The sequence below is a fragment of the Apaloderma vittatum genome, unplaced genomic scaffold (genome assembly GCF_000703405.1).
Source record: "Apaloderma vittatum isolate BGI_N311 unplaced genomic scaffold, ASM70340v1 scaffold9977, whole genome shotgun sequence".
NCBI classification, from domain to species: domain Eukaryota; kingdom Metazoa; phylum Chordata; class Aves; order Trogoniformes; family Trogonidae; genus Apaloderma; species Apaloderma vittatum.
In genome coordinates, this window is record NW_009727813.1 from 79,387 (window position 1) to 105,093 (window position 25,707).

At 39.9% G+C, this 25,707-nt stretch overlaps 1 protein-coding gene across 1 annotated transcript in view; it reads left to right on the forward strand.

The window, feature by feature from the left end:
• SULF1 (sulfatase 1) overlaps positions 1-25,707 on the forward strand; it is a 102,174-nt gene that overhangs the window by 63,291 nt on the left and 13,176 nt on the right. Inside the window, exons 8-14 of the mRNA XM_009873820.1 lie at positions 5,225-5,375; positions 6,371-6,546; positions 7,109-7,237; positions 7,499-7,555; positions 8,534-8,663; positions 21,705-21,921; positions 25,257-25,503. Coding sequence (XP_009872122.1) covers positions 5,225-5,375; positions 6,371-6,546; positions 7,109-7,237; positions 7,499-7,555; positions 8,534-8,663; positions 21,705-21,921; positions 25,257-25,503 — 1,107 coding nt within the window. The remainder of the gene's footprint in view (positions 1-5,224; positions 5,376-6,370; positions 6,547-7,108; positions 7,238-7,498; positions 7,556-8,533; positions 8,664-21,704; positions 21,922-25,256; positions 25,504-25,707) is intronic.

Here is a 25,707-nt window from a genome sequence, read left to right on the forward strand (position 1 = left end):
ACCCATCTGAAACAGAAATGTGTATATCTAGATCAAACTTTTAGAAAACAAATATTAAAGTTGCGCTGAATTCTGGGAGCTCTTAAATCATGTACTCTGCTTTCTTTTCTACACAGATACCACAAGTGTGTAAATAACACTAGCCAAGCTGAATCTCCCATTCTTTTCCTAACCTGTAAAGTATCTTTTCATAATAATGATTTGCAGAAGGGCTTTATTCCACATAAAAAGCAGTTCAGTAACTAGAACACATTTTAATTTCTGAACGGTTTGCTGTTTGAGGACCTCATTTCAACAGGTCCTCAAGAACAGGCATCTGTTGTTTTGGATTGCTGGCGTTTTCTATTTCTTGTCCAGCTGAAAGTTATTGCGGCACCTTAGAAGCCAAATACGATGCATTCTCTATTTTAAACTTCATATTTAAGTATACGCGTATAGTAAATATGTTGTCCAAAAGAGTAATTAAAATGTGTGACATGAAACGCTGATTGTTCATGTAACTAAGGGTTATCAGGGTCTTTTGGATTCAGGCCACAAAGCTGAATGCTAAAGTAATTGTATTCTTATTAACATAACTTTAATTATGTATTCGAACCAATGCTTACAGATAAATAAATGAGATTTCATGGTGAATCTTTCTTTGAAGAGAAAAGTGCATTAGTGCTGGTAGATATTTACTCCTTCCTTAACATATAGAACACTTTGTTATCACTACTGTGGGCTTTTGTGCTGCAGTTTAAGAGATGGTAAATAGAGAGTGGATGCAATTTCCATAATGTAGCATGTAGAAAACAATACACATTGTTGCAGAGACTTTAAATGCTAACAGAACTCAGACCAGTCAAGTCATCCCTTTCTTGAGAAGACTGTAATCTAAGGCTACAGAAGGCTGATACCAATTTACTTTTCAGGTTTTTGCAAATGTGAACATAAAATGGGATGACTACTCTGTACATTTATTCACATAGGTGAATGATTCTGAAATCTCAGGGTGAGTTATTTTTCTTATTCTGAGATGTGTTCATGGGAAAGTGCCTGACTGGGTTCCACATTTGTTATTGTTAAGTATTTGGGAATTTTTTTGTTAGTTAAACTGGGGCTATCACTGTGATAATTTATGAATCTGACATCTTCCAGTGTTCTGCCCAGTGCCAGAACAGACCTGTCATGGAGTTCTAGTAAGTCTCTGTGTACCGAGTTCTGCATAGAATGTGTTGAACAAACGTAAGTGAGCAATTGTGTTGTCCACATATGCCCAAGGTACAATAGCCTACAAGAATGACAAATTCTATACCTTTTTAGTAAAGTAATCATTTCTTCTCTCAATCCATACCCTCTCTACATATTTCATAGTCATATAGGATGTTGCTGTTCATTTTAGAATCGACCTACATGAAGGGGAGCACTTCTTCATGTTATCTAATTTTGTAATGTGTAAAATGAACTGTCATTCAGTTTCCAGGCACACATTCAGAGGTTTAAATGCTTTACTATTTGCTGATCACCTAGCAAGAACGACCTTGAAATCAGAAACTGATCCTTACTGCACTCAGAGGCAGCCCAGCAAAGACTAATGGGCAGGTGAGCAGTAGCTCCTTGCCAGACTTAGAGGCCATGGACTACCTGAAAATAGTGACTTACCTGGCACTGTCTGCTGATCGTGGATCAGCAAATGTGTTCAAGGCAAGACAGCCTCTGTGACTGAGAAGAGGCAATAGAAGACATAGTACATTTCTTCAATCTTATATTCTCAGCGATAAGAGGAATCAAGGAAATGTAGATGCTGGTGTTACTTTGCAGCAGTACTTGTCAATCCAGAGCACAGCCATTCGCAGAAACAGAAGAATAGAAACAGTGACAGACTGTGCCACAATGACTTTCAGGGGCTTATAACAGCTGAACATTTAGTTGATATGTCCTCCTGCTTTAAGACAAAAATGTAGTGATAAGCAGTTACCACTGACAGGGAAGAGGTCTGCCTACTTGGAAAGGATTTCAGAAATCAGCAAGGTTGTCTCCAGAGTTCACCTCTGTTTCATTTTTGTGGGGATTTTTTACCCTCCCAAAAAAGGTAGACACATCTGAGGGCAACGCTAGGTCTTGTGCCAGGCAAGCTGTGTCATTCTGGTAGATTTCTGCAAGGTAGGAGGGGTGTGCAAGGAACATAAACAAGTTGTGAGGAGCTTTGAGTCCTTTTTGTCTCTTGCCTAGTGCTGTTGCCCCTCACTTTTGCCCCTCCATTTCACATTTCTCCATCAGCCGCTGACACTGGATATTTCACAGAAGGTCCTGTTTCGTGAATTATCTGTGAGGAAAATTCTTCTCTCTGCCTACTGCGTTTCTCACCCAGAAAATTCAAAACGCATTTGGAAAGTGTCTGTCAGATGTTTTTAACCACCCTGCTGAAACCTTGAGTGCCGCTTTTAAAGGCTATCCATTATGCGGAGGAGGCTTCTGACAATGGCCTGGGAACATAAGACCTGAGCCTGCTTCAGCAGCTGGCTCTCCTTCCTGGCACAGCAGCAGGCTGTCATGGAGCTGCCGGCTGAGCAGGGCTCACTGCCACCTCATCCCTCCGTGACAGGGGCACTCAGGAGTATGCTGGGGGAGGTGGAGGTGGGGGGGGGAGGAAAGCGAGCAAGTAAGGTTTTGCTGGAAAATGCTGATTAATCAAAACTGAGCTCTTTCATGGGAAAACATCTTTTTTGACAAGCTTCCAAAGAAACTGAGGGAAAGTTTGCATTGGAAGTATCCCTCTTTTCTGTTAATATGCCTAATGCTTGACAGGTGAGTGAAACTCCTGAGACTCGATTCTTCAAGGTTTAAGGCTCTGTTGGTCCATCTGCTAGGACTGCTGGCTAGCCAGCAACTTAGATGGCTGTGCTCCTGGGCTCAATTTCATTAATTTTGTAGTAGCATAAACATTGCTATAAAAAATCAGAGTCTAGCCATGGGAAATGTCAAAATATTTGGCTTTTCAACCTGAAATAGAAGAATTTCCAGGAAAAAAAAAAAAAAAGAGATGAATTCTAGTTTATTTGTCTTTGCTTTTGTAGGGAGCTAACCTTTCCATACTTTTTAATCTCAGTCAAAGGGTCTCAAATTCTGTGATACCATTACCTCGTTTCTGTTCTCTCTTGATGTAGGTTAAACAGAATTAACTGTATGTACTAAAGATGCACATACTTCTTGAATTCTACCTGTATTCTCAAAAATGGTCTCCAATTAAAATGAGGGCTCCGCTAGTTTATTGCAGTTGACTATCAGTCTGTTATGCTGTCCATTCAGCCAATTTTCATCTTCAGAAAATATACTGATAGTCTATATGTATGATAGATGATAAACATTTATTTCGATAATGCGCGTATAAAAATTATCAGATCTAAACAGTAAATAAATATATAATTGTATTTTTGTTACAAACTGAAAAAAAATGATAGTAATTAAATTCATTCAATCACATGAGAGCATTTTTAAATTTTCTATTTATGTTTATTTTTCAAAGGCAATGCTGCAATATGTGTATCGTGTACTACAGTGTATTAGAAATGGGGAAAAAAATAAAACCCAAAGAACTTCATCAAAATGACAAAGTCTAGATTCTACAAGTGTTACAGAAGGAAACTGCTCGTACATAGGTGAAACCATTACAGGGCATAGATTTTGTTTGGTTCCTCTTCATTTGGCATATGTTGTGCAGAACCTTTTCTCCAGAGGCAATTTATCTCTGAATGTATTCCTGTTTCTTATACGATATCCTTCAAAAACTCACTGTCTGTGGGTAGAATGCATCTCTTAAATCTTTCCTTTGATGCTTGGGCTAACTCCTAAAACATCATTCTTTTCTTTGATAGGACCCTGTGCCATATTTCTTCTTAGTCCTGGTATCAGTAGCAATATTAGTTTAATATTAGGATCATAGAATGACCTAGGCTGGAAGAAACCTTAGAGATCATTTAATCCAACCTCCCTGTCATGGGCAGGGACGCCTCTCAACCAGATCAGGCAACACATGGGGACCGAACGGGGATTGAATCTGCCACCTTGGTGTTATCGGCACCATGCTCTAACCAACTGAGCTATATGGGCAAGTAACTAAAATTTCTCAAAAGGAATAGTAGAATCATAGAATCAGAGAATGTCTTAGGTTGGAAGGGACCTTAGAGATCATTTAATCCAACCTCCCTGTCATGGGCAGGGACGCCTCTCAACCAGATCAGGCAATACATGGGGACCGAACGGTATCAAACCTGGGACCTCGGTGTTATCAGCACCACGCTCTAACTGACTGAGCTAATCGGCCCCCTAATATCGTTGTCATAGTTCATGTTATGCAGGTACTGCACTGTGCTTTGCATTCGTGTTGAAAAAAATAACACCTCAACAGTATTTAGTGCATAAATAAATGTTATTTTGATAGAGGTGGAACTTGTATGTCTACCTTATTACTGAGCATCACTGGGACATAGCTTAGGTGAGGGCCAAGGGCAATTGGTGGAGGTTGCACGTGGGTCTGGAGTCAAAGGCATTGGCTGCAGAATTTTCTCAGCTCTCTCCTTCAACACTACCTCCTACCAGAGCTGACCCTGTGCCCAGGCAGGCAGCCAGGCCCAGGGGATTGCACTCAGGGTCCTGGCAAAGCCTGCACTCAACTTTGCTGATGAGGAGAGGTAAACAATTAGTGCTTTCGCTCCTTGGGACATCACACTGGTATTGCTCTTAATATTGACTACTAAGTTTTTTATCCCACAGAAAAATATCTTTCTTGTGAGTTTCATTTAACTTGTGCTAATACAAAGGTAATTTCCCCATTGGAAGCATCGGGGCAATTCACCTTAATACTAAGGAGAAGTTGTCATCTTGGATCTCTGTTTCCTTCATTTTTCTGCTTGTCTTTATAGGATGCATCATTTAGATAAGCATTTTCGGTATTTGCAGATTTATTTGAGAAATACATTTTGGTGTGTCTAGAAGTTGTCTTTGAACCTGAAAGAAGGCTCAGAAAGCAAGTGGTTAAAAAGTTTTGAGGAAGTAATGTATGAACCAGGGAAGCTTGAAAGCCACTGAAGTGCTGTTTCTTGGTACTCAAAATTAGAAGTATCAGATATGACAGGGAATTTGTATTTTAGCTGTTTATTGGCTATTTCTATGTCAGAGGAGTTCCCACCTTCCTCTGATTTCTGTCATACTGAACAACTTCTTAGATCCTTTCTTTTCCTTCCAGCACTCCCAGCTATAACTATGCACCAAACATGGATAAGCACTGGATCATGCAGTACACAGGGCCCATGCTGCCCATCCACATGGAGTTTACAAACGTCTTGCAGCGCAAAAGACTTCAGACCCTGATGTCGGTTGATGACTCTATTGAAAGAGTGAGTACAGGAAACTACACTAAATACAATCTTACTAGTCGGTAACAAAGTTAAATTAATTCCTTCTTTGCCTTAACCAACCACAGCTTGGGGAAAGCCCTTGGGCAACGAAGAATTTCTCCACACATCCCCAGTAAAATGAATTCTGGTTCTCTGCAACACAGTGCTAAATCCCTTGCTTGCTTCTTCTAACTGCTGAGTGAATAAACTGATGATTTTTTTAAAGGCAAAAGTCACTGGGCCTAATATAAAGCCTGATATTGGCAGAAGATACATCACCTGCCTGTACACATGGGTAGACACAGGTGTGCACATGACAACTTCTATTCATTTCACACACTCCCTTCACAGTTTGTCCTTCAGCTGAAATATGGGAATTGGCAAATCACAGCAACTCAGGTGTCAGTCTGCTAGAGTTTGCAGAAGTTAGGCAATGCAGTGTATAGCTAATTATAGGTAACATGATACATGAACTATTAGGTGTACTTTGCATGACTTCTTGTTCCAAAATCAGGCACCATGACCAAAGATGATCCCCCAGAGAGATTTCTTTAAACTTTAATAAAAATTTACAGCCTTTTCCCAAGCCCACAACTGTAAGGAATGAGAAAATTGTAGACTAACGCAATAAATCACATTTGAGTACCATTTGCACTAAAGCTGTAGCAAGCTTTTTGTTTGAGTACACAATGACTTTTAGACATATTAATGCAGTTACACTGGTATTACTGTTCTTTGCTTTTCTAATTTTCTGCACTTGTTTAATTTTTCCCTCTGTCAAATATTCAATTGAACTTGTAAGTAAGTTGAGTTTTTTAGCAGCACAGTAAAGATGAGATTTTAAAAATGTCCATTCCCAGAATACCTGTTTAAACAAGCTCATCAGTGTCATGTTTGGTTCTGTGAATTTAGAGGAATAAAATTGTTATACATGATTATGCTCAAAACATGTTATGCTACATTTAATTGAGAGCTCTTCTTATGCTGTGTTGCAGTTATACCAAATGCTTACAGAGATGGGAGAACTGGAGAATACCTACATTATTTACACTGCTGACCATGGTTACCATATTGGGCAGTTTGGACTGGTCAAGGGGAAGTCAATGCCGTACGACTTTGATATACGAGTTCCTTTCTTTATTCGTGGTCCAAGTGTAGAGCCAGGATCAGTGTACGTCCTCTTATGTCTCTAGCACAGCTGTTGAACCTAATGTAAAATGTTTCTATGAGCATGTAATTATCACTCTGTCTAGCTTCATTTCATAAAGGATGCCCTATTACTGCAAAACAATGAATCTTATAAAGAGACATATCCTTCACTTTGCATATTCCTAGTAAGTTATAATGTGGATGAGAAAATTGTGTTATGCATAGTCCTGTAGGGTTAGGCTTTAGGTTTTGCTTTTTAAAAGTAGGTGCTCATCTTTAATGCTCACCTTCTGGTTTAGCAGAATGGATGTATCGTGCCTTCACTGTCAATGAGATTCAATAGTGTGGCTACTGCACCTCCTTGTTTTATCGTGCTTAGCTTTTTCTTTGTGGTGACAGTCTGCAATACTGGCCTGTCTTTCTGAGTTGTAGACTTCAAAGGGGATTTTCTAAACTTAGCACTTCTGCAGAGCTTTACATCTTCAAAGCCCTGATAAACATTAATTACTATTCTATTTCCAAAAGAATGTGAAGGCTTACATGTAGAACACATGACAACTATGACCTTTTCTGTTGATTTGCAGAGTGCCTCAGATAGTTCTGAATATTGATCTCGCTCCAACAATTCTGGATATAGCAGGACTTGACACCCCTCCCGATATGGATGGCAAATCTGTTCTCAAGCTTCTGGACTTGGAGAGGCCAGGAAACAGGTGAGTCCTAGCGTTTTTTTTTAGCCCGTTCGGAATCAAACACCTAAGTAAATCAACGACCGAGTGCAAAAAGAGATTCTGTGAAAATGAGCTGTGACATGCCAATGACCACAGCTTTCACATTTGAAGAGTCTCTTAAACAGCACGTCCATAAAATTGCAGGTATATATAAGTGGAGAGGTGTATTTTCAAAGACAAATTGTTAACACTAGCGTTGCTGTAAATAGGTGCCAGCAGTAAATATTATTATTTTGCTTTCAGGTTTCGAACAAACAAGAAGACCAAAATTTGGCGTGACACATTTCTGGTGGAAAGAGGGTAATTATTAGGGGTGAGAGAGTTTTGGGAGAGCCTGCCTGCTGGGAATACTCTCTTGTGCATGCTTTCCTTTCTGCTCTCTCCTCTTCCTTTTTATGGTCAGTGAAGTAGTAAATTTTGCAAGAAAACTTACAGGCCTGACTTGTTTCCTAGTTTCCCACCACTGGTTTTTCAAGCTGCTCTACTCCCAAATCCCTATCTCTAAAGCAATTTAAAAGCATGCTTTTCTGGTGACTCTGCTGGCCTGTACCTCCTCTTTAGGATTGTACTTGTGCCAACTTATGTCATCATCTAACTAATTTTCTTACAAAATCTCTGTTTCAAATCCAGCTGATTTTGCATTTTCCATCACATATCAGAACCATTCTTTATTTTTGTTCTAGCTAAGGGAAGACTTATGTGTAAATGGGATTTATGACTGTAACTGCTCCTCTTTTCACTGATACAGCTTTATACTCTCACACCTTGCCAATTACTGCTGTGAAGATTTTCTCTGGGTAAAAATTTTCCAGCAATTTTCTTGTGGCAGCTTATGGCTTTACAGATGATGGAAATCTTGTGTGATGTGGTACAAAACAGTGCATATAAGACACAGAGTAATATATAAGATATAGCCAAGCTAGTGTTGAATGTGTATGGAAGCCCTGCGGTGTCTTCAGCTGGGTTTTTCAGCCAGGCAAGTAGTATTTCAGCGTGTTTTGCTTTGTGAAAGAACATACATTTATGTGTGAATGGCTTTGAACTGTATCAGTTAGACATATTTCAGCAGCCACTAGTTCTCTTTGGGTAATTTCCAGCAAATCACCTGCGCTTTTTTTTTGCTACATGACCTACACTGAAGGTCAGCAACAGAAATGTTGGAATATTTTTTTCCCTAAGACATTAAATCTTCAAGTAGTTTTTCTTTTCTAACTGAATTCATCATCTCTGGATTTCAGAAGAACATGTCTAAAACATTCAATTTCATTTTTTTAAAAGCAAATTTCTACGCAAGAAGGAGGAACCCAACAAAAACACTCAACAATCCAATCAACTACCAAAATATGAGAGAGTAAAAGAATTATGCCAACAAGCAAGATACCAGACAGCCTGCGAACAACCAGGACAGGTAAGCCACAAGCAACTACAGTCTTCTAGGTGCCACAAAGAAGTGCATATTTCTCATTACAGGTTAAAAGAGTTTGAAGAACATGGCATTTAGAAGATAGCTAAAAGACCATTGTTCCTAATATCCTCAGAGCAAAGATAACCAGATGGAAACCGCTCTAAGCAACAATGCAATTTAAGGCATTGGAGGACTGGTCCTTAATTTCCTGTCTCGATACAGGGCTTATGGAGAAACTCCTGTGCTCAAATGATGTGACATGAGATAACAACTTTTTCTTTGATTAGTGTATTGCTAAATATGGAAGATAATTCACTGATGATTATGAATACAGGAGATAACCTTTTTGAGCAGTGAAAACTTGCACTCGTTGGACTAATTCAGAAGTACTGAAACAAATTAATTAATCCTACAGTTATACACAATTTCATTTGCCGAGATGAACGGGACAACACACTTGGTAATCGTCATGTTTTATTATTTACTGAAACACCTGTAAGGATTCAGACAGTGATGCCCATACCCAAGCATTATCTTTTCTTCTCATAACCTTAATGATTTCAGTATAAAACCTGACTCAGATATAACGGTCTAATTGCCTGCTCATAAAACCGGAAGGTACTGCCCCCCTGACTAGTATGCTTACACCTGCAGCTATGTGGTTTGCGTATAGGAAAGTTGCTAAATTAAGAAAAAGTAAGTCTGACTTTTCAGTTCTCTTCAATCCACTCTGAATTAATGCTGTACCTGCAGTAACATATGAAGATGAATTTACAGGGGAGATGTTTAAAAGAGCTGTATATCTTCCCACTGACACCACAACCAAGCACACGCTGGGGGCCCCAGGCAGCAGCTCACATGCTCCCCGCCATCCTCCCCCTCCTTCGCCATCCCCACACACGTCCCCGGAGGAGTGTGAGGAGATTTCTCCCAGGCAGGAGCTTGCACCTTTCCCTCAGATGCTTGCTCAGACCACCGCAGCCAGCCGTAGGCCTGGCACTGAAATACCTGTAAGCTGTTTTGAACAGGGACATAAAGCCTGTACTGTGCCTCCATCTGCAGCCACCCATGGTGCTTCGCCCAGGGCAGGTAGAGCTCTGTACAGCAAACCGGAGAGCGCTGGGGAGAGCTCGCTCACTTAGAGAAATGCTCCATCTCTACCTTTCCTCTTCTCGTTCATTAGAGTGTAGTGTTACAGTAAATCTTGGCTGATCTCAGATTGGGTGGGAATGTGTTTTGGCTGACACATCCTCGGTCAGGTCCTCTGCCACAGCTCTCACCTCACACATGCTCCTCAAGCGCGGCCGCTTTTGAAGGGATATACACAATATTGCAGTCTCACCCAAGGGCAAAGTTTTCAGAAGTTCAAACACTGCCACTGTAAACAGAGATTAAGTTTGAAAAACTGAACATTTTTATAAAAACTAAAGCAGATCAATGGAGTCATTTAGACTGTTAGACGCTAAAATGTTTAGTTTTAAAATACCAAAATGTTTTCTTTGCAGTTATTTCTTATATTTATTACCTCTTATGCCAAAATCCAGGTTTGAAATAACTTTACATTTCCACATGTGAACAGAAAAGGTTAAGTGTCCTGACCAGATATCGCATCTGAAGCAGTGGGAAACACTGCTTGCAGCCCAGTTCTCAGCCCACTGCGGTAGCCTTGTCTTTCCATCCCATATTGGTGAATCCCATTGGATCAAAGGGTGGAGGGAGAAGGCCTTGAGCCAGCAGGGAGCTTACCAGAGCAATGATGTTTGATAGCGGCTCTCCTGCCTACAAAATCCCTCTGAGATCCTTCAAATGCTGAAGATAATGTCTCCACGGAGCCTAGCAGTCAGTTCTCGTGGCTGAATGACGGATAAGCCTGAACCGACCTTTTGGAGACAAATTTTCAGACCTAGGCATTGGTATTTATAAATTATCTTCTGAAACAAAGAGACTGAAGCTGTCCCTGATACTTCTCCAACATCTTGAAGGCTTCCTGCAGGGATGCCAAATGTGCCTACGGAGACCTCCCGTCAGACAGAACATCGTGAGGGGTGGAAACACATACTCTGGGCTTATTCAGCCACTTTCTCCTGCCTCCTTTCCTCCCACACCAGGACCTGAGAAGCCAGGGCAGTTTCTCTCAGGTACCGATTACATGCGGTGCTCACAGGGATATCAACACAGAACGGGAAGGGTGTGAATTTACAGAGTGACACAGGAACAACATGAGCTTCGGTGAGGCACTGCGGTGTGAAATAAGTGTCCGCAGGATTTTTTCCATGTAGAAAAGTCCTTAGAGAAAATTTTAAAGTTAATAGACCAAATAATTTTACTTTAGCCCAGATAGTTTCCAATGCCCAATATGAGGTATCATAGTTTACTATGAGGTTCCTGCAGCAGAATTCCTCTAGTTATTTTGCAGCTCTTGGAAAATAAAAAGGGGAAATACTGTTATGTAGGTCTTACTCTTGTTTCATCTTCTGAGATTAGAATCTTTAATTTCGGTTATGTAGGTGCATATATAGAAAAAATCATAATTTTAGTTATGATGATTTATAATTCTTCCTGCATTTACTCTAATCAGCTGCAGTTAACACCACTTAAATTAAAATCACCTTCAAAGAATGAGTGATTGCTGACAGGTTTTTAAATAATGAAATCATTGGTCTGTGGGAACTTGCTGCTAAATATCTGCAACTAAGAATAAGCATTTAGGGAATTAATACACCAGTGTACTGTCTAGAACATTTAGAGCTTGTTCTTATAATTTACTTTTTAGTCAATACCTAGTTCATTTGAAATGGAGAACACAAATGGAAGTTGAAAAAAAAGAAAATTGGATTTTCCTGTATGAGGTGTGATCCTGAGATATGCTGGTTCCAAAAATCTCCGAGGATCTGGTACTCAGGAAAATAATTGTTTCAGTTTATTTTCTATTTAATAAGTAACTTTTCAATTAAAAAATTAGGGAAAAAATAAAAAAGAACCTAGCATAGTAGACACATTTTTTAATTAAAAGTTTCAAAATTTTCATTTTTTCTGTGTATGCCCAACGTTTACCTAAAAGTAGGTAAACATAAAAAATGTAAGAAAGGGAAAATACTAAACATCTATAAAATTGCTATGATTATTCCATAATTTTTTTAATTCTAAATGACTGCTTGCCAGGAAGAGATAGGAAATTTAGATTATAGGTTACATTTAGCTGCAAATCAGCAAGGCTGTGGGCTGCAAGAAAAGAAGTTTCATTATGAAAAACTAGTTATAAAATGCATATGCAATATTGAGTTAAACTACTTTTACCATGATTTTTTTTCACTGATAGTTTTTAGTACTATTGGCAGATTGCATCAATTTCATTGTAGATACCCTTCCCCTTGCTGCTTTTTCATAATCTCCTTTATGGAAGGACAGTTTCCAAAAGTTTGCTCACCTCCTTGAGCACCTGTCAGAAATGAGACGTGCACGACAGTGTGCATATGTTCACATTTGAGTTATGTGCAGCCGGTCATTGACTTGGGTCGACAGTGAGCCCTTGCGGAGGAGAGGACCGTGCCTGCTGGGCTGCATTAACAAGAGCACAGCTACAGGTCATGGGAGGGGAGCACTCGTCTCTCCTTGATGCTTGTGAACTGCAGCTGAACTGTGGCGTCCGGGCTGGGACCCCCAGTAGCAACGGGTCTTTGGTAAGTTGAAGCAAGTCCAGTGGAGGACCCTGGAGATGGTGAGGAAGTACTGAGGAAGGGCAGAGGTTTGTTTAGCTGGGAGAACGCAAGGCAAAGGAGGGAATCTAATTGCTTCCTTCAACTAACTAATGGCCAATTAGAGAGAAAGCAGACGTGGGCACTTCTTGGAGATGCACAGCGGAATGGCTATCAGCAACAGACAAGTTGCAGCAAGGGATAGTCTGACTAGGTGTGTGCAAAAACATGTTACCAGAAGAGTGATTAAGCACTGGAGCCCGAAGAGGCTGTGGAAGATCCATCCAGGGATACTTTCATAACCTAATAATGTCGCTCCTACTTCAAGGAGGAGTTTGGACTAAAGAACCTCCAGATGTTCCTTCAAGCAATTGCACATGCTCTTAATTTTTCGCTTACTTAATACCTGGACTTGAGAATTTTGTGTTTATTTCTTCTTCCTCAACTTCATAACTTGCGAAGGGTTTTTAATTTCGTCTTTCTTGTGACTTATGGGTCACCTGCCCTTATCATATTTGGATACGGACTAGACTTAGCTCCCACCCTGACCCAGCTGTTGACCTGTGCTCATCTGCAACACACCCAGGCCAGATTAACTCCCCTTGCAAAGAGCGCGACAGTGCGGAGGGCTCTCTGCTCAGCTTTGGGGCTTGGGGCAGGATAGAAGTTCCTTTTGTGGTCTCTCCACATTTCAGAGTGCTCAAAAAATTATGACAGTGACAGGAGGTTTCTTTCAGAGTTTATATGCCGAATTTGTCACGAGATTGCATGGTTTACCTTGCTGAAGTCACCTGATTGAACCCAGTTGGTTTAGGTTTTTGCTGGCTTTTAGCACTTAAATCATTTGCCGTGCTTTTTTGTATTTTATTGATACATATTACCCTGCTCAGCCTTACTCTAATAAGGTACCCATCTGCAATATTGTTACCTCTGCTGTTGTTTTAAAATGGGAAACAATCAGTGTGAACTAAAACTTTGATAGTTTTCCAACAGAGCAGAAATAATAGCATATAAACAAATGTTTCTTTGGATTAATACAGCCTTATCGTGACACAGATCTCCTCTCAGATTTCCAGTGACATAACCTGCAATGAGAATATATGTTAGTTCAGGAGGTTTAGAGGCAAGTTGCTCTTAAATCCTCTGGCAGGTTATTTTTGTTGAACTTGCTCCATCTTCTCACCCATTAAATTCTTCTGGGTACTTAAAAATATCAAATAAAAGCATGTTAACTGTGTTTTCATTAATACTTTTTCTTTCCTTCTTCCCTTACCTAAATGTGTACTTAATGAGTTGAGTTAATTCTTAAGTATTCATTCTTTTTCTCTCCACCTACCTGAGTCATAACAATTTTCCTGAGGCGTAATTTTGACTACTGGGACTTAACACTGTTTCCCAGGTAGCAGTAACCTTTTGAGGTCTTGTGACCAATAGGCTGCTTGTCTCCAGAGTACTGTTCAATCCCTTATTAATAATCAGTATCAAATCCATAGCCAAACATGTATTTTTACCTGCTTACAGAAATTACACAAACCACAACCTTATTTTAAAATTTTCCTGACAGGGGAGAATGAGGACTCCCAAAATGAGGACTGTGAAGCTTTGTGTTTAAAATTTCAGCTCTTAGGTTGGATGACTCAGCAACCAAACCCAGACACAGATCTGTTTATTTTATGGGTAAACATCTCCTACCATCTGCTCAGCACTACCTGCCAGTTTGTGAATAGCAAAGGTCTGAAACTTGTAAAGATCCGTGGTCTGTTGCCAGCTCCAATGAGCGCTAACAGTGGGCAGAACGGAAAAAAATGCTTTGTGCTGCCCGTGTTTGTCTGACATGCATGTCCATGAACTCAAACTAAGCTAGACAGGTATGATGCCATCGCCGCTAACCTTCCTCATGCTCGTTTTTCATGCACCTCAGCTTTAGAGATGCAGAATATTCTGTTTCCTCCTGCGGAAGTATATCCCAAAACTGCCCTAAAGAAATAAAGTTCCATTTAGAGAGTACATCTGAAAACTGTGCAGTAAGATTTTATCTAGATTGTATCTTGTAGATTATCAATGTATCTTACAGTGATTTAAGGCTTTACAGGTAGTCACTGGAGATGTGTTCCTGAATCCAAACATCACCTCTGTGGTAAAAGTGCAAGATTCTTCTGGCTCTGATCCAAAGAACATGTTATGTAGTTTGTACATACATAATTTCCCATGTATGCCTTGCCATTTAAAAATCTAGGGTAAGAATTTAATTTTATTGTTCAGATTCATATTTATCCCATTATCACATCAGCTTTGGATTGAAAGCAAGTCTATTTGTAACGCTAAAAGAACACTTGCCATCAATCAGCTTACAGATAATATTGTAAAGGAAATTAGAATGGGGCTTATTAGGTGTAGTCTGGTTTGGCTCAAGTATCTATGTTCTCATAAAATAAATATCACAGATCATACGTTTGTAAAGGTCAGCTTTATGACCAGCTGCGGAGCAAGAATAAAAACACATAAGCCGGTAAGAGCTGGCCAGAAGTGTCAGATGGCTGGCCAGACACTGACAGCCAGACCCTGAGCACCCAATAAAACCCAGCTAAAATTATGATATGGCATATAAACCTCATTCATGGATCCTCCCAGTTACAGAACAACCTTCTGATGCTCACAGGAGAGGCACTATTGATCGATTTGTTTTAGCAGAATATCAGTTCAAAGCTAGCTCTTACTTACCATCTGCCTATTGATACCACTTTTTCTTAGTCATAATTCAGAAGAGCATCTATACACAGGCTTAACTGGAAGCATATGTGTTTGGGACCTGTAGCGGACAGATGCGTGAATTTTGCCTTAAACATTTCTACTTCAGTGCTTTCATGAACAGCTCTTGCAGCTATTGCTCGCTTTAGACTATGCAGAGTCATTCCTCATAGTTGACAGAAACGTGCCTGCAATTCAGTTGCTCAAGAATTCATAGGAATTGCCAGAAATTATGATAACCCTTGTTAAAATACTACTCTGTTTATGACTCAAAACCAAATGTGAGGATAAATTCCTTTATCTCTGAAAATAATCCTTCAAAGCATGGAATTTCACATTTGAGCCTAAATATTTCACATTTCAGCCTAAATATTTAAATTTCCTATTAAACAGAGGTCAACTCTTTCCAGATTTGACAACTTTTCAAATTTAAGCAATTCTTAATCTGAAGTACCAGCTCTGTTCTGGATAAAATCCAGAGATATTCCAGGCTGACAAGATCACTGGTTTTGTCTCTCAATGCACGATCATGTTCATCAGTTTTACCACCAGCACTTTTACCACCATCTTATCAGTGCTCTCTAACAGAAGGACTTTTTGGTAGAGTGGTAACTTTATGTACCAAAAATGCTTAGACAGAAAACACAGATTATGCAAGAACCGTTTCTAGCACTTTCTGTAGCACTCCTTTGAGATTCTCTTTTGCAGAATTTCCATTTTAAAGTATGCAGTGAAATAGAGTATAAACTAAGTCCTCTGCAAATTAAATGTGTATGACCAATAGTAACAGATTGTTATAGGCATTACTATTTATAACCAAAAGACTAGATTTATCCTTCTCATTGGGTTTCAAATGAAATTCAGAGTCTCCTATTTGTTAGCACCTTGGAGTGGATGTTTACTGGAAAATAACAGAAGTCTGTTTATATTGAGTTGTAGTTCCAGATAAGCTGATAGGTTTGGCAGAGAATGCTACGGAGGTGAAATACTTTATGTCTCAATCTAAGTGCCTACACTTCCAGTGCTAACGATGCAGTCCATGCATTTTTTATAAACTAGAGAACTGCTATAACTGTGACACTTGTCGCGGTTACCAATCTTGTCTATACGCTAAGAATGCAAAATGGTGTAGCCTGTAAACTTCCTAGACTACTTTCTCTTTCTTTCATTTCTTAAACACTGTGAAGTAGCTCAAAATTGGCAATTTTCATACAGTTTTTTTCTGTTATACAGTGATTAATTTCTTCAATCTTTTTTATCTCCAGTCCTATCTTTGTATATTTAACTGAGTGTGTTTCTACTGAAGTCTGTCATATATTTCTCTCTGTATTACATCAGTTCTTACAGGACAAATTGCTTTCCTATCTTTTAAACCACTGACCATTGCACTTGTCAGGAACAGTTTCTCCTGTGGTGAGGCTGTATATAAATAAACATGTTTTAATATATTCACATTGATGGATTCTGGAGCTGTGCATGATTCAATAGAAGGTCGTCCATGTATGAGGGAGTGCTGCAAGATTTTGATCTGTCCGTACAGGCAGCATCAACCCAGTTCTAAAATGAAGGAGGAGATTTTTGTTCCACAAAAATGCAGCAGTTCCGAATTCTCTGAGCAAACCTGGCACACCATCCCTGTTAAACATCTGCACTCACATGCATGGTTCAATTGAGGTGTATCAACACAGATTAATGTTTCCAGGAGCATTTAGGAGCCTCAGTCAGGACCAGAGTTCATAACTGCTCTGCAGAAATGCGTAGAGGCTACGGCCTTAGCTTCTAAACATTTCTCAGTATTCAGCTCCAGTGCATCACAAATAAACTGCTACAGCTCTGTACTATTTACCATAGCCAACTAATTACAGGGCACTTTTCAGTATGCTGTGTGACATTCCACAGAGAAAGGAAAAACTGTTCTAATGGCATTAACACAACACTGAACCGGATTCCCTTACCAGTATTTTCGTGCCAGGTCCCCTGACACTCACCCAGATCTGTTACTGCTAACAGAGGAAAACGGTGCACACATACACAGCATTTGATGGTGTTTTCACCTAAACTGTTTTCAAATTTAGATCATACTTTTCAAAACAGGAAGAAAGGTAAATGAGATGTTGAGGATATGTCTGAGTTTTCACTGAGTTTTCTTTTTCATGCCTTATAGTAACATTCCTGAGGCTGAACAATGATGCTGAAACTCAGTCACACATTACCAAAATGAAAAATCACCTGTAAAAATGTTGTCGCTCTGTTATATTTCTGCATGTTTTTCAGGGTTTCATAGCTTTGTGATAAATTCTGACAAGATATTTAACACCAAAGTGTCTACTGCAAATGCCTGGTAATTACGCTTTACAGAAACTCTTAGCTTGCCTACTGTTAAGACACCTTTCATGGGTTGTATAATTAATTTCTCCTCTATATAAGGGGGCAGCAGCCCTCCCAAAGCTGTCACAGTCTATTAAATAAAGAAAGTTGATTTGAAATCCTACTTAAGTAGATATTTACAGTGCAGCACATCATAATGAATCATGATGAATGTATGCTTTTATGCCTTAATTATATTCAGTAATGAAATAGACATACTTAATTTTAAGGCTGTGGCACAAACTGATTAATACCAGGAAACTGAGGCCCAAGGTAGTAAGGAAGTAATTTGCTGTCGTCTTGCTCATGTAGTGCTAAGTCACAACTGGAGTTGTGCCAGCAGCAACACAAGCAAAGCCACCAAGTAAAATGTCCTTTTAACTACCCCATTTTCTCCCCTTTGCCTTTCAAATGACTTTATAACGGCAAACATCCACCTCTGAAAGAAAATGCATCATGCCAATAACACCATGCAAAGAAAAGCTCCTGCTGCAGTCTTGCTGCAGTCTCGTGCACTGAGGAGCAAGTATGTATACATATGTGTTTAAGCTTCAGGTTTGGCAGACTAATGCAGCTTGAACTTCTGAGTGATTAGAATAGAATAGAATAGAATAGAATAGAATAGAATAGAATAGAATAGAATAGAATAGAATAGAATAGAATAGAATAGAATAGAATAGAATAGAATAGAATAGAATAATTGGGAGGGATCGACAATGATCATTTACACCACTTCAGGGCTGACCAAAAGATAAAGCATCTTATTAAGGGCATTATCCAAATGCCTCTTAAACACTGGGGAATTGGCCACCTCTTTAGGAAGCCTGTTCCAGTGTTTGACCACCCTTTCCTTAAAGAAATACTTCTGTTGCAGCCAAATGTCAGGGTCCTGCTTTTTCTCTACTACTAGTTGTGGGATTTTAATTCCCACTTAGTCCTCTTTTCTCCTACTGAGGAGAGAGTAAATCGGCACAGAGGTCCCTAAATCAGCATGCAGCCAGAAGCAAGGACTATCCCATATTCCTATGGCAACAGTGAACTGTTACATTGGTTTAAGTGTCTTGTGAAACATCAGCAAGAGAAGGAAGATAAACATGGGGAAAACAAGACAGCATATATGAATTAAATGAAGAGATATTTAGTTTGTGTATTTGTCAATCTTTTTTATTTCTATTACAATTGACGGAAAAATGGGGACCCAGAAACGAAACCTACTAGTCCTAGACTTCAAAAAATAGTTTGGTATTCACGGTGGGAAGGAAGATAGAAGGCAGGAGAGGGAAGAAGGTAATGCATCACTCAGAATCTTCTTTTAAATGCATTAATGCATTTTATAGAGCTAAAGATGAGCAAAAGGACCATTATGACTTTCTGCATAATGCATGCCTAGTGCCTGATTATGCTGACATGGGCAGAGAATCAGGAAAGTTAGTCTAAAAATTCCATCTTAGAACACTGAAGCATCATTATAATGACACTTCTTCAAGTAAAATTAAAAAAAAAAAAGGAACTGAATCACATTTAATCCCTGCTTTAAACAGAGATCTGTTATTGGCTTGTATTAGACATAGAGAGTCTTGTTTCAGTGTTAATCATAATACTGTTAAAAATTATCTGAATGACTATTGAAGTCACTCCTGGAACCTCTTGCCATAATTAATGTTAGACAAAGAGAATACTTATTTTGCTTCAAAATGGTGCTTTGGAGACTCATTAAAAACGAGTGCTATATGCTTATAAATGCAGCATTGTCTTGGTTTGAGAGCACCAGGACAAAGGTTTTCTGGGGCTGCCTGGCAATCACAATGATGGGAGGGGGGCAGCTGTGCCTATGAGGAGGAGAAGATGGGTCAGGTGACCCAATTGGACCAATCATGGTATTCCTTCCCATGGTGCTCAGTATATAAATTCCCCTAAGAAGAGCTCTGAGGTTTCTAGGGCTTATTGTGCTTGGGGGGATTGTGGTGAGTTGTTTGTCATCTCTCCATGTGCTGGTGTTCTCCTGTTCTTACACTGCAGAGGAGCACTGTTTGACAGGGCAGGCTTTCTTCTCCTGACTCCCTGGGTGGGAGCAGCACAGCTAATTTTCTGGTTTGGTTTTGGGGTTTTTTGACTATTGTTACGGCTCTGGGCTTGGGCACTCATGTTGGCTGCTAAGTCCGGGCTGGGACCCGTACTAGTATATTCTCTTGTATCTTTGAGTGTATTTGTATATATCCGTGCATAGTTTGATACCTTCTGTGCTATTGTTAGTGTTATTCTTTTTTGTTTTTTTCATTAAACTGGCTCAAGTTTTTTTGAACTTAAAACCTCTCTCCCTGGTTCCCCTGTTATACTCCACTGGGGAGGGTGGTGGGGGGATCAGAGAGAGCATCTATCAAAGTTTGGTGGCCAGACAATCCTTAAGCTTTGACAGATTTATTGGCACCCAGTGTGGGGCAAGAACTACTTTCATATCTCATAGTTTCATAAACTGTAATTTAATATTTCCGTATTTGATTTTGTTCAAAGCCAAGTCAGCTCATGCTCCTCAGGTTATCAGGTCAGTATATCTATCTGAGGCTTAGGTTTTTTTCTTCATTCTTCAGTCAGCTTGACAGCACCCCCAAAACAGTCCAGAGGAGCCATTAGTAAATAGAGTACACTTACCAAAATGTTAATTCTCTGATATTGGTGTCCATTAAGTGTGGGACTCCATTAGGACCAGTAGCTGTCTTGTTATTATTAAGGAAGTGAGAGAAAGCTACACTGTTCAGTCACAGGAACCAAAAAAGAGATATGTTGCACAGAAGCTTAGCTGAAACTGCTACTAAAATTTTTCTGATATCAAGAGCGTTATTGAGTTTTGTTCTCTTCACTATCCAGCCAAATCTAATTGCTTTTTATGCAGACTCTGGTCATTGTGGTTTAAGATGCACAAGTGAGCAAAACTCACTGGGTAATAGTCATTTATAGTTGTATTAAGATTATAAATAGACGGAACCAATTTTAGTTTTCCCTGTTGTTATTCAGACCGCAGATGACAAAATCTTCACAGGCTTCTTAGGTTGTGCAGGGTGTTACGAGTGCCATATGTGGGAAGCTTTGGTCTTGGGCAAAGAGCTCTGATCTGTCAGCACCTACCCATGTTTTTTTAAAAATTACATTTAACTTTTTTAAGACAGTTCAATATGGAAAGGAAATTAAAGTCCCAGTTGCTTTTTTTATTTGAAATGTAAAGACAGTGGGATCCACTTGACAAATCCGCCCAGAATCTTCCATCTGGTTCAGTGGTGTTGATAATCAAGTCAGACAGATATTGTACAGACAAGCTGGGAAAAAAATCTGTTTTCTCTCATTCTTTCATGTTGTTCTGATATTTAGCACACATATAATGCCTTTTACAGATACTCCTTCCAGACTGCACCTTTTTCTCCCACTGATAAAAATCTCAGGACTTAGCTTGGATAAAATCCTTTAAATGACTAATTTGTTTGTTCATTGTCCCTAAGGTTCTTCCTCTTGCTTGCACCTGCTAGGCATAGGGAGGCTGGTGGTGGCTATCATGTTTTCAGGCTTCTCCCTTCTCATGTAAAATATACAGGGCCAGCAATGTTTGCAGGTCTGAGTGGCATGGTTTGCAAGGGCATGTCTTATGGTGCAGGTCCTAACTTTGGCCACAGGTAAGGAAATAAATTATGTGTTGTGAGTGGTTTATGTGTTTTTCTATAAATCATATCCCCCATTTGCCCTTCCCTTTCCAAGGAACTCTATAAATGAATCATTTCTTCTTCATCTGTGGGGAGTTTTTCTTTTCCCCTGAATCAGGTTAAAAATTCCAAGTCGAAGAAAAAAGGAAAAAAAGTTTGTTTTTTCAAAGAAAAAAAAAGAGTTGGTGAAAACAGGCCTGACAGCTGTACTCCCTGGCTCAGTAAATTAAGACTTTTTACTTGCTCCTTTCAGGGATATGTTTAGTCTAGATAGTCTTGATTTATATATCTTTTTTGGCTGGGTTTTATTTTTTTTTATGCAGATTTGCAGTGATTTCATTCAAGCTTATGTTTGCCTAGCATGAGAGAGATGCTGAGAAGAATGTCACTGAACTTAGTCCCTACAACGTTCCCCTTCTCAGTTCGCTGTTTAAGGGACTGCTTAGTTTTTAAAGAAATTTCCCCATCTTATTTTACAATCCGCCTGAAAGTAGCAGAGATTTGGGAGGCTTCGGGGAAATCATCTGTGTTTCTCTCCCTCGCAGAAGTGGCAGTGCACGGAGGATGCTTCTGGCAAACTTCGAATTCACAAGTGTAAGGTATCTAGCGACATGCTTGCCATCAGAAAAAGGACCCGCAGCATACACTCCCGGGGATACAGCGGTAAAGACAGAGACTGCAACTGCGGAGACACTGATTACCGAAACAGCAGGACCCAAAGAAAAAATCAAAGACAGTTCTTGAGAAACCCCAATACGCAAAGTAAGTGACCTCGAGGCAAAGAGCAGGGGGAAATGGTTAGCCGAGCGTTGGCTTACCAGTGTACTCTTGCTTTCACCTCCAGTCTAATGAATACATCTGTAATTGGCAGCCAGTTTCTACATAGTTGCCTCTATAATAGCAGTAATAATAACAGCGATATTTATGCTCTGGATCGTAGTGAGGAATTGTCTTCAGGGTGGTGGTTGCTGGTGATGCTCTGGTGCCACCTATCGCTCTGCTCAGACATGACAACCCGGTGGCATCTGAGGTTCCGTCATAGAATCATCACAGAATCACAGAATGTCAGGGATTGGAAGGCACCTCGAAAGATCATCTAGTCCAGCCCCCCTGCCAGAGCAGGATCACCTAGGGCAGGCCACACAGGAGCGCAGTTTAGGTTGGAAAAGGCCTTAAAGATCATAGAATCGTAGAATGTCTTGGGTTGGAAGGGACTTTAGAGATCATCTAATCCAACCTCCTTGCCATGGCCAGGGATACCCTTAACCTAGACCAGGTTGCTCAAGGCCTCTTCCAACCTGGCCTTGAACACCTCCAGGGAGGGGGCAGCCACAACCTCTCTGGGCAATCTGTTCCAGAGTCTTGCCACCTTTGGACTGAAGAATTTCTTCCTAAAATCCAGTCTAAACCTATTCTCCTTCAATTTTAATCCATTTCCCCTTGTCCTATGGCTGGACACTGCTGTAAAAAGTCCCTCCTCAGCCTTCCTGTAGGTTCACTTCAGGTATTGGAAGGCAGTTATAAGGCTCCCCAGGAGTCTTCTTTCCCCAGGCTGAACAATCCCAGCTCCCTCAGCCTGTCCTCACAGCAGAGGTGCTCTAGCCCCTGGATCATCTTCGTGGCCCTCCTCTGAAGGTCATTGAGTTATTTGCTAAGACGGATAGAGCAAGTGTTTTCTTGCATTGCTGACACTAGGTACGCCTACTGTTTGGTGAGACAAGCACCGCCCCCCCCGAACGGCAGCTCTTCCAACTTTTCCAGTGCAGTGCTGTGACTGCTCTCAGGCTGAAATCTGGGCTCGCCATTGCCCGGCGAGTGGGCACAGGGTATCCACCAGGACAGCAGCACTTGGATTTGTTTCTGCTAATGGTTGCTACAAAAGCAGCCTGATAAAAGAAGCCATTATTTTAAGTGGAACAGATATTTCTATCTGCTCAGCAATGAAAATGAAGTTCTGTAGCTTTAGCAGTGCAAGCAGACCCAGATTGCAGACTTTTTTGGAGAGCGAGCTGTCATTCTCCTGCTCTCTATCTAGAATACTAGACTGGGGAATGAAATAAAGATGGGTCTTTAAAACAGGAAGATAATGAAGTCGTATGAGAAATGCAAAAGTTAGAAGATGATGCACAGATGTCTATGAAATAAGAAAACAATGTCAATATAATTCAAAATATTTCCTGATTTAAAGCCTCTCCCACTCTGGATGTGAACAAGAATCCCTGGTATTCTTTGTACATTCAACCACAATATTGTCTGTCTTGAGTTGTTTCATTGTTCAGACTAAATGCTGCCTTGATATAATTTCTTCCATTTGTTTAGTACGAGCTAAGGAACTCCACAGCATGTATAGGCAGATCTCTGCTGAAAATTTTGCATGTCACAGGCTGCCAGGGTGACTCTTAAACCAAGGGGAGATACCTGTTCTGTACATTGGAAAAAGAAGGTGTTGCCAGGGGACCAGCAAGGACTGAACGGGGACTGCAACTCAGGGAAGTGACTTTGGGAGAGGAAAGCATCCAAAGCAGGCATCAGAAAAAGTCTTTTTGTTTTGCTTTTATATTTTAAAGCATCCTTACACCTCTACTGTCCTCCTCCAAAACTACCTTAGCACTCTTCTGATTAGAGCAGGGAAAGACTCACAAGGATGAGATGTTGTTATAGGGAATGACTAGTTCAGGTGTTTGGTTTCAGATGGAGCTTGGGTAAGATGCTTGTATGTATTCCAGTCACTTAATTATTAGTATCATCAAAGCCTGTTAAAATGGCAGAAATTGTTCCGTCTTACCCTACGAGTCTTTCTGCAGTATTACGCTAAAGAGTAATATGGCTTTAAACCAGAAAGATGCTTTGAAACTGAGGGATTTTAATTCGGGCAGATCAATGTCTCTATCGACTTCACTGGGAAGTGTTTTTTCACCTGACAGCAGGCAACTGCTGAAACAGTCTAGAACAGGGTGGTTTGAAGAAAGAGCTGAATGAGGCTCACTCTCTGCACTTCTAAAAAAATTCTTGCAGGAGAGGTTCAGTGCAAGTCTCTCAAAGATGCGAACATAAAAACTGCAGTAGAACAGACACTACCTGCCAAAGGCAGTACTTTGTTACAGCTGCTGTTTTGTTCTGCCGCATGAATTAACTGTTAGGTGACAACAGTGTGTTCAGCATAGGTGTAACAAATGCAGATGACCTACAACTGATTCTTACAAGCTGAACTATGCATTTCTAGGGCTCTGAGTGTGTGATTTTTGCTAGACAGAGCATGCTTTGGTGTGGTGTTCACTGTGGGCCTTAATAGCTTGGTTTGGGACAAGTGTATTTAGCAAAAGAAGTAAAAAGTGTAAGGTTTTCCAGAGTGAGCCCAAACACAGGAATTCTTGTGCATAATACTAAAGAAACCTCAAAGATTTTATTTTCTTAGTTAATGTGACCCACATACATAGTAACCAAAAGAGCTATAAACCTACTAAGATTAGATCTTTCAACAGGTAAAAGTGGCACAATAAATCTCACTGTGGTTCTACAATGCAGCAACTTTTTGTGGTCTTGTACACATAAATACAGGTGTATGTGTTGAAGTATGTATATATAGATACATATACACCGATATATGATGGATTCTTGCCCTTTCAACACCTACCTTTAAAAATGAAAAGGTGTTACCCTTTTAAAAAGTAATTTTTATTCAAAGCATAAGTCATACTTCTGCTACATGCCAATTTACAGTTGATAACCTTGTTTCACAGTACTGAATGATGTAGTGGTTTCTAATCCTATGGTCTCTGATCTTTTGAGCGTCTCTTTCTAGATATTTCTGAGATACTGATTTTATTTGGAGATAAAGATGTTAGCTGTGGCATAAGGTCAGACTAGCATGAAATGCAAACCTTGAAGCAGTTGAAATTTAATGCTACTCGTGAAAGTGTGGGCTCTGATGTATCAAAAAAATAAGCTTTGACTAAATAAGCTTCTGTAAAGCCATGGTAAAAATAAGTTGGTTTTACTGAGCAGCATTCTTGCTATTTGGAATATGCATTTTGTTCATGGCATGGGTCATATAGATATGTGTATGCAACTGGGAATGTTTCTCTCTTCTGCTTCAGAGTACAAACCCCGATTTGTTCACACTCGCCAAACCCGGTCCTTGTCTGTGGAATTTGAAGGTGAAATATATGACATAAATCTGGAAGAGGAAGAACTGCAAGTGTTAAAGACCAAAAGCATCTCTAAGCGTCACAATGCTGGAAATGAAGAAGACACAAAGGAAACTGCTGGTGCTGCTGGTGACACAATGATCTCTGATGGCACTGATGCTATAGGTCAACCCAACTCTGTCAGAGTGACCCACAAGTACGATTGCTTTTTCTCTATTTGTTTTTGTTTGGTTTGGTTTTTCCTTAAAATTATTATTTTTTTAATTTTCTAATTGTATTTTCTCTCTCTCTCCTTTTTTTATGATTTTGTAGTTACAATATTTAAGAACTCAAAACTGTCATCTTAAATTTTACATAAGCCTGAGTTGTATTTCTTAGTAGGTGGAATCATTGAACTTTA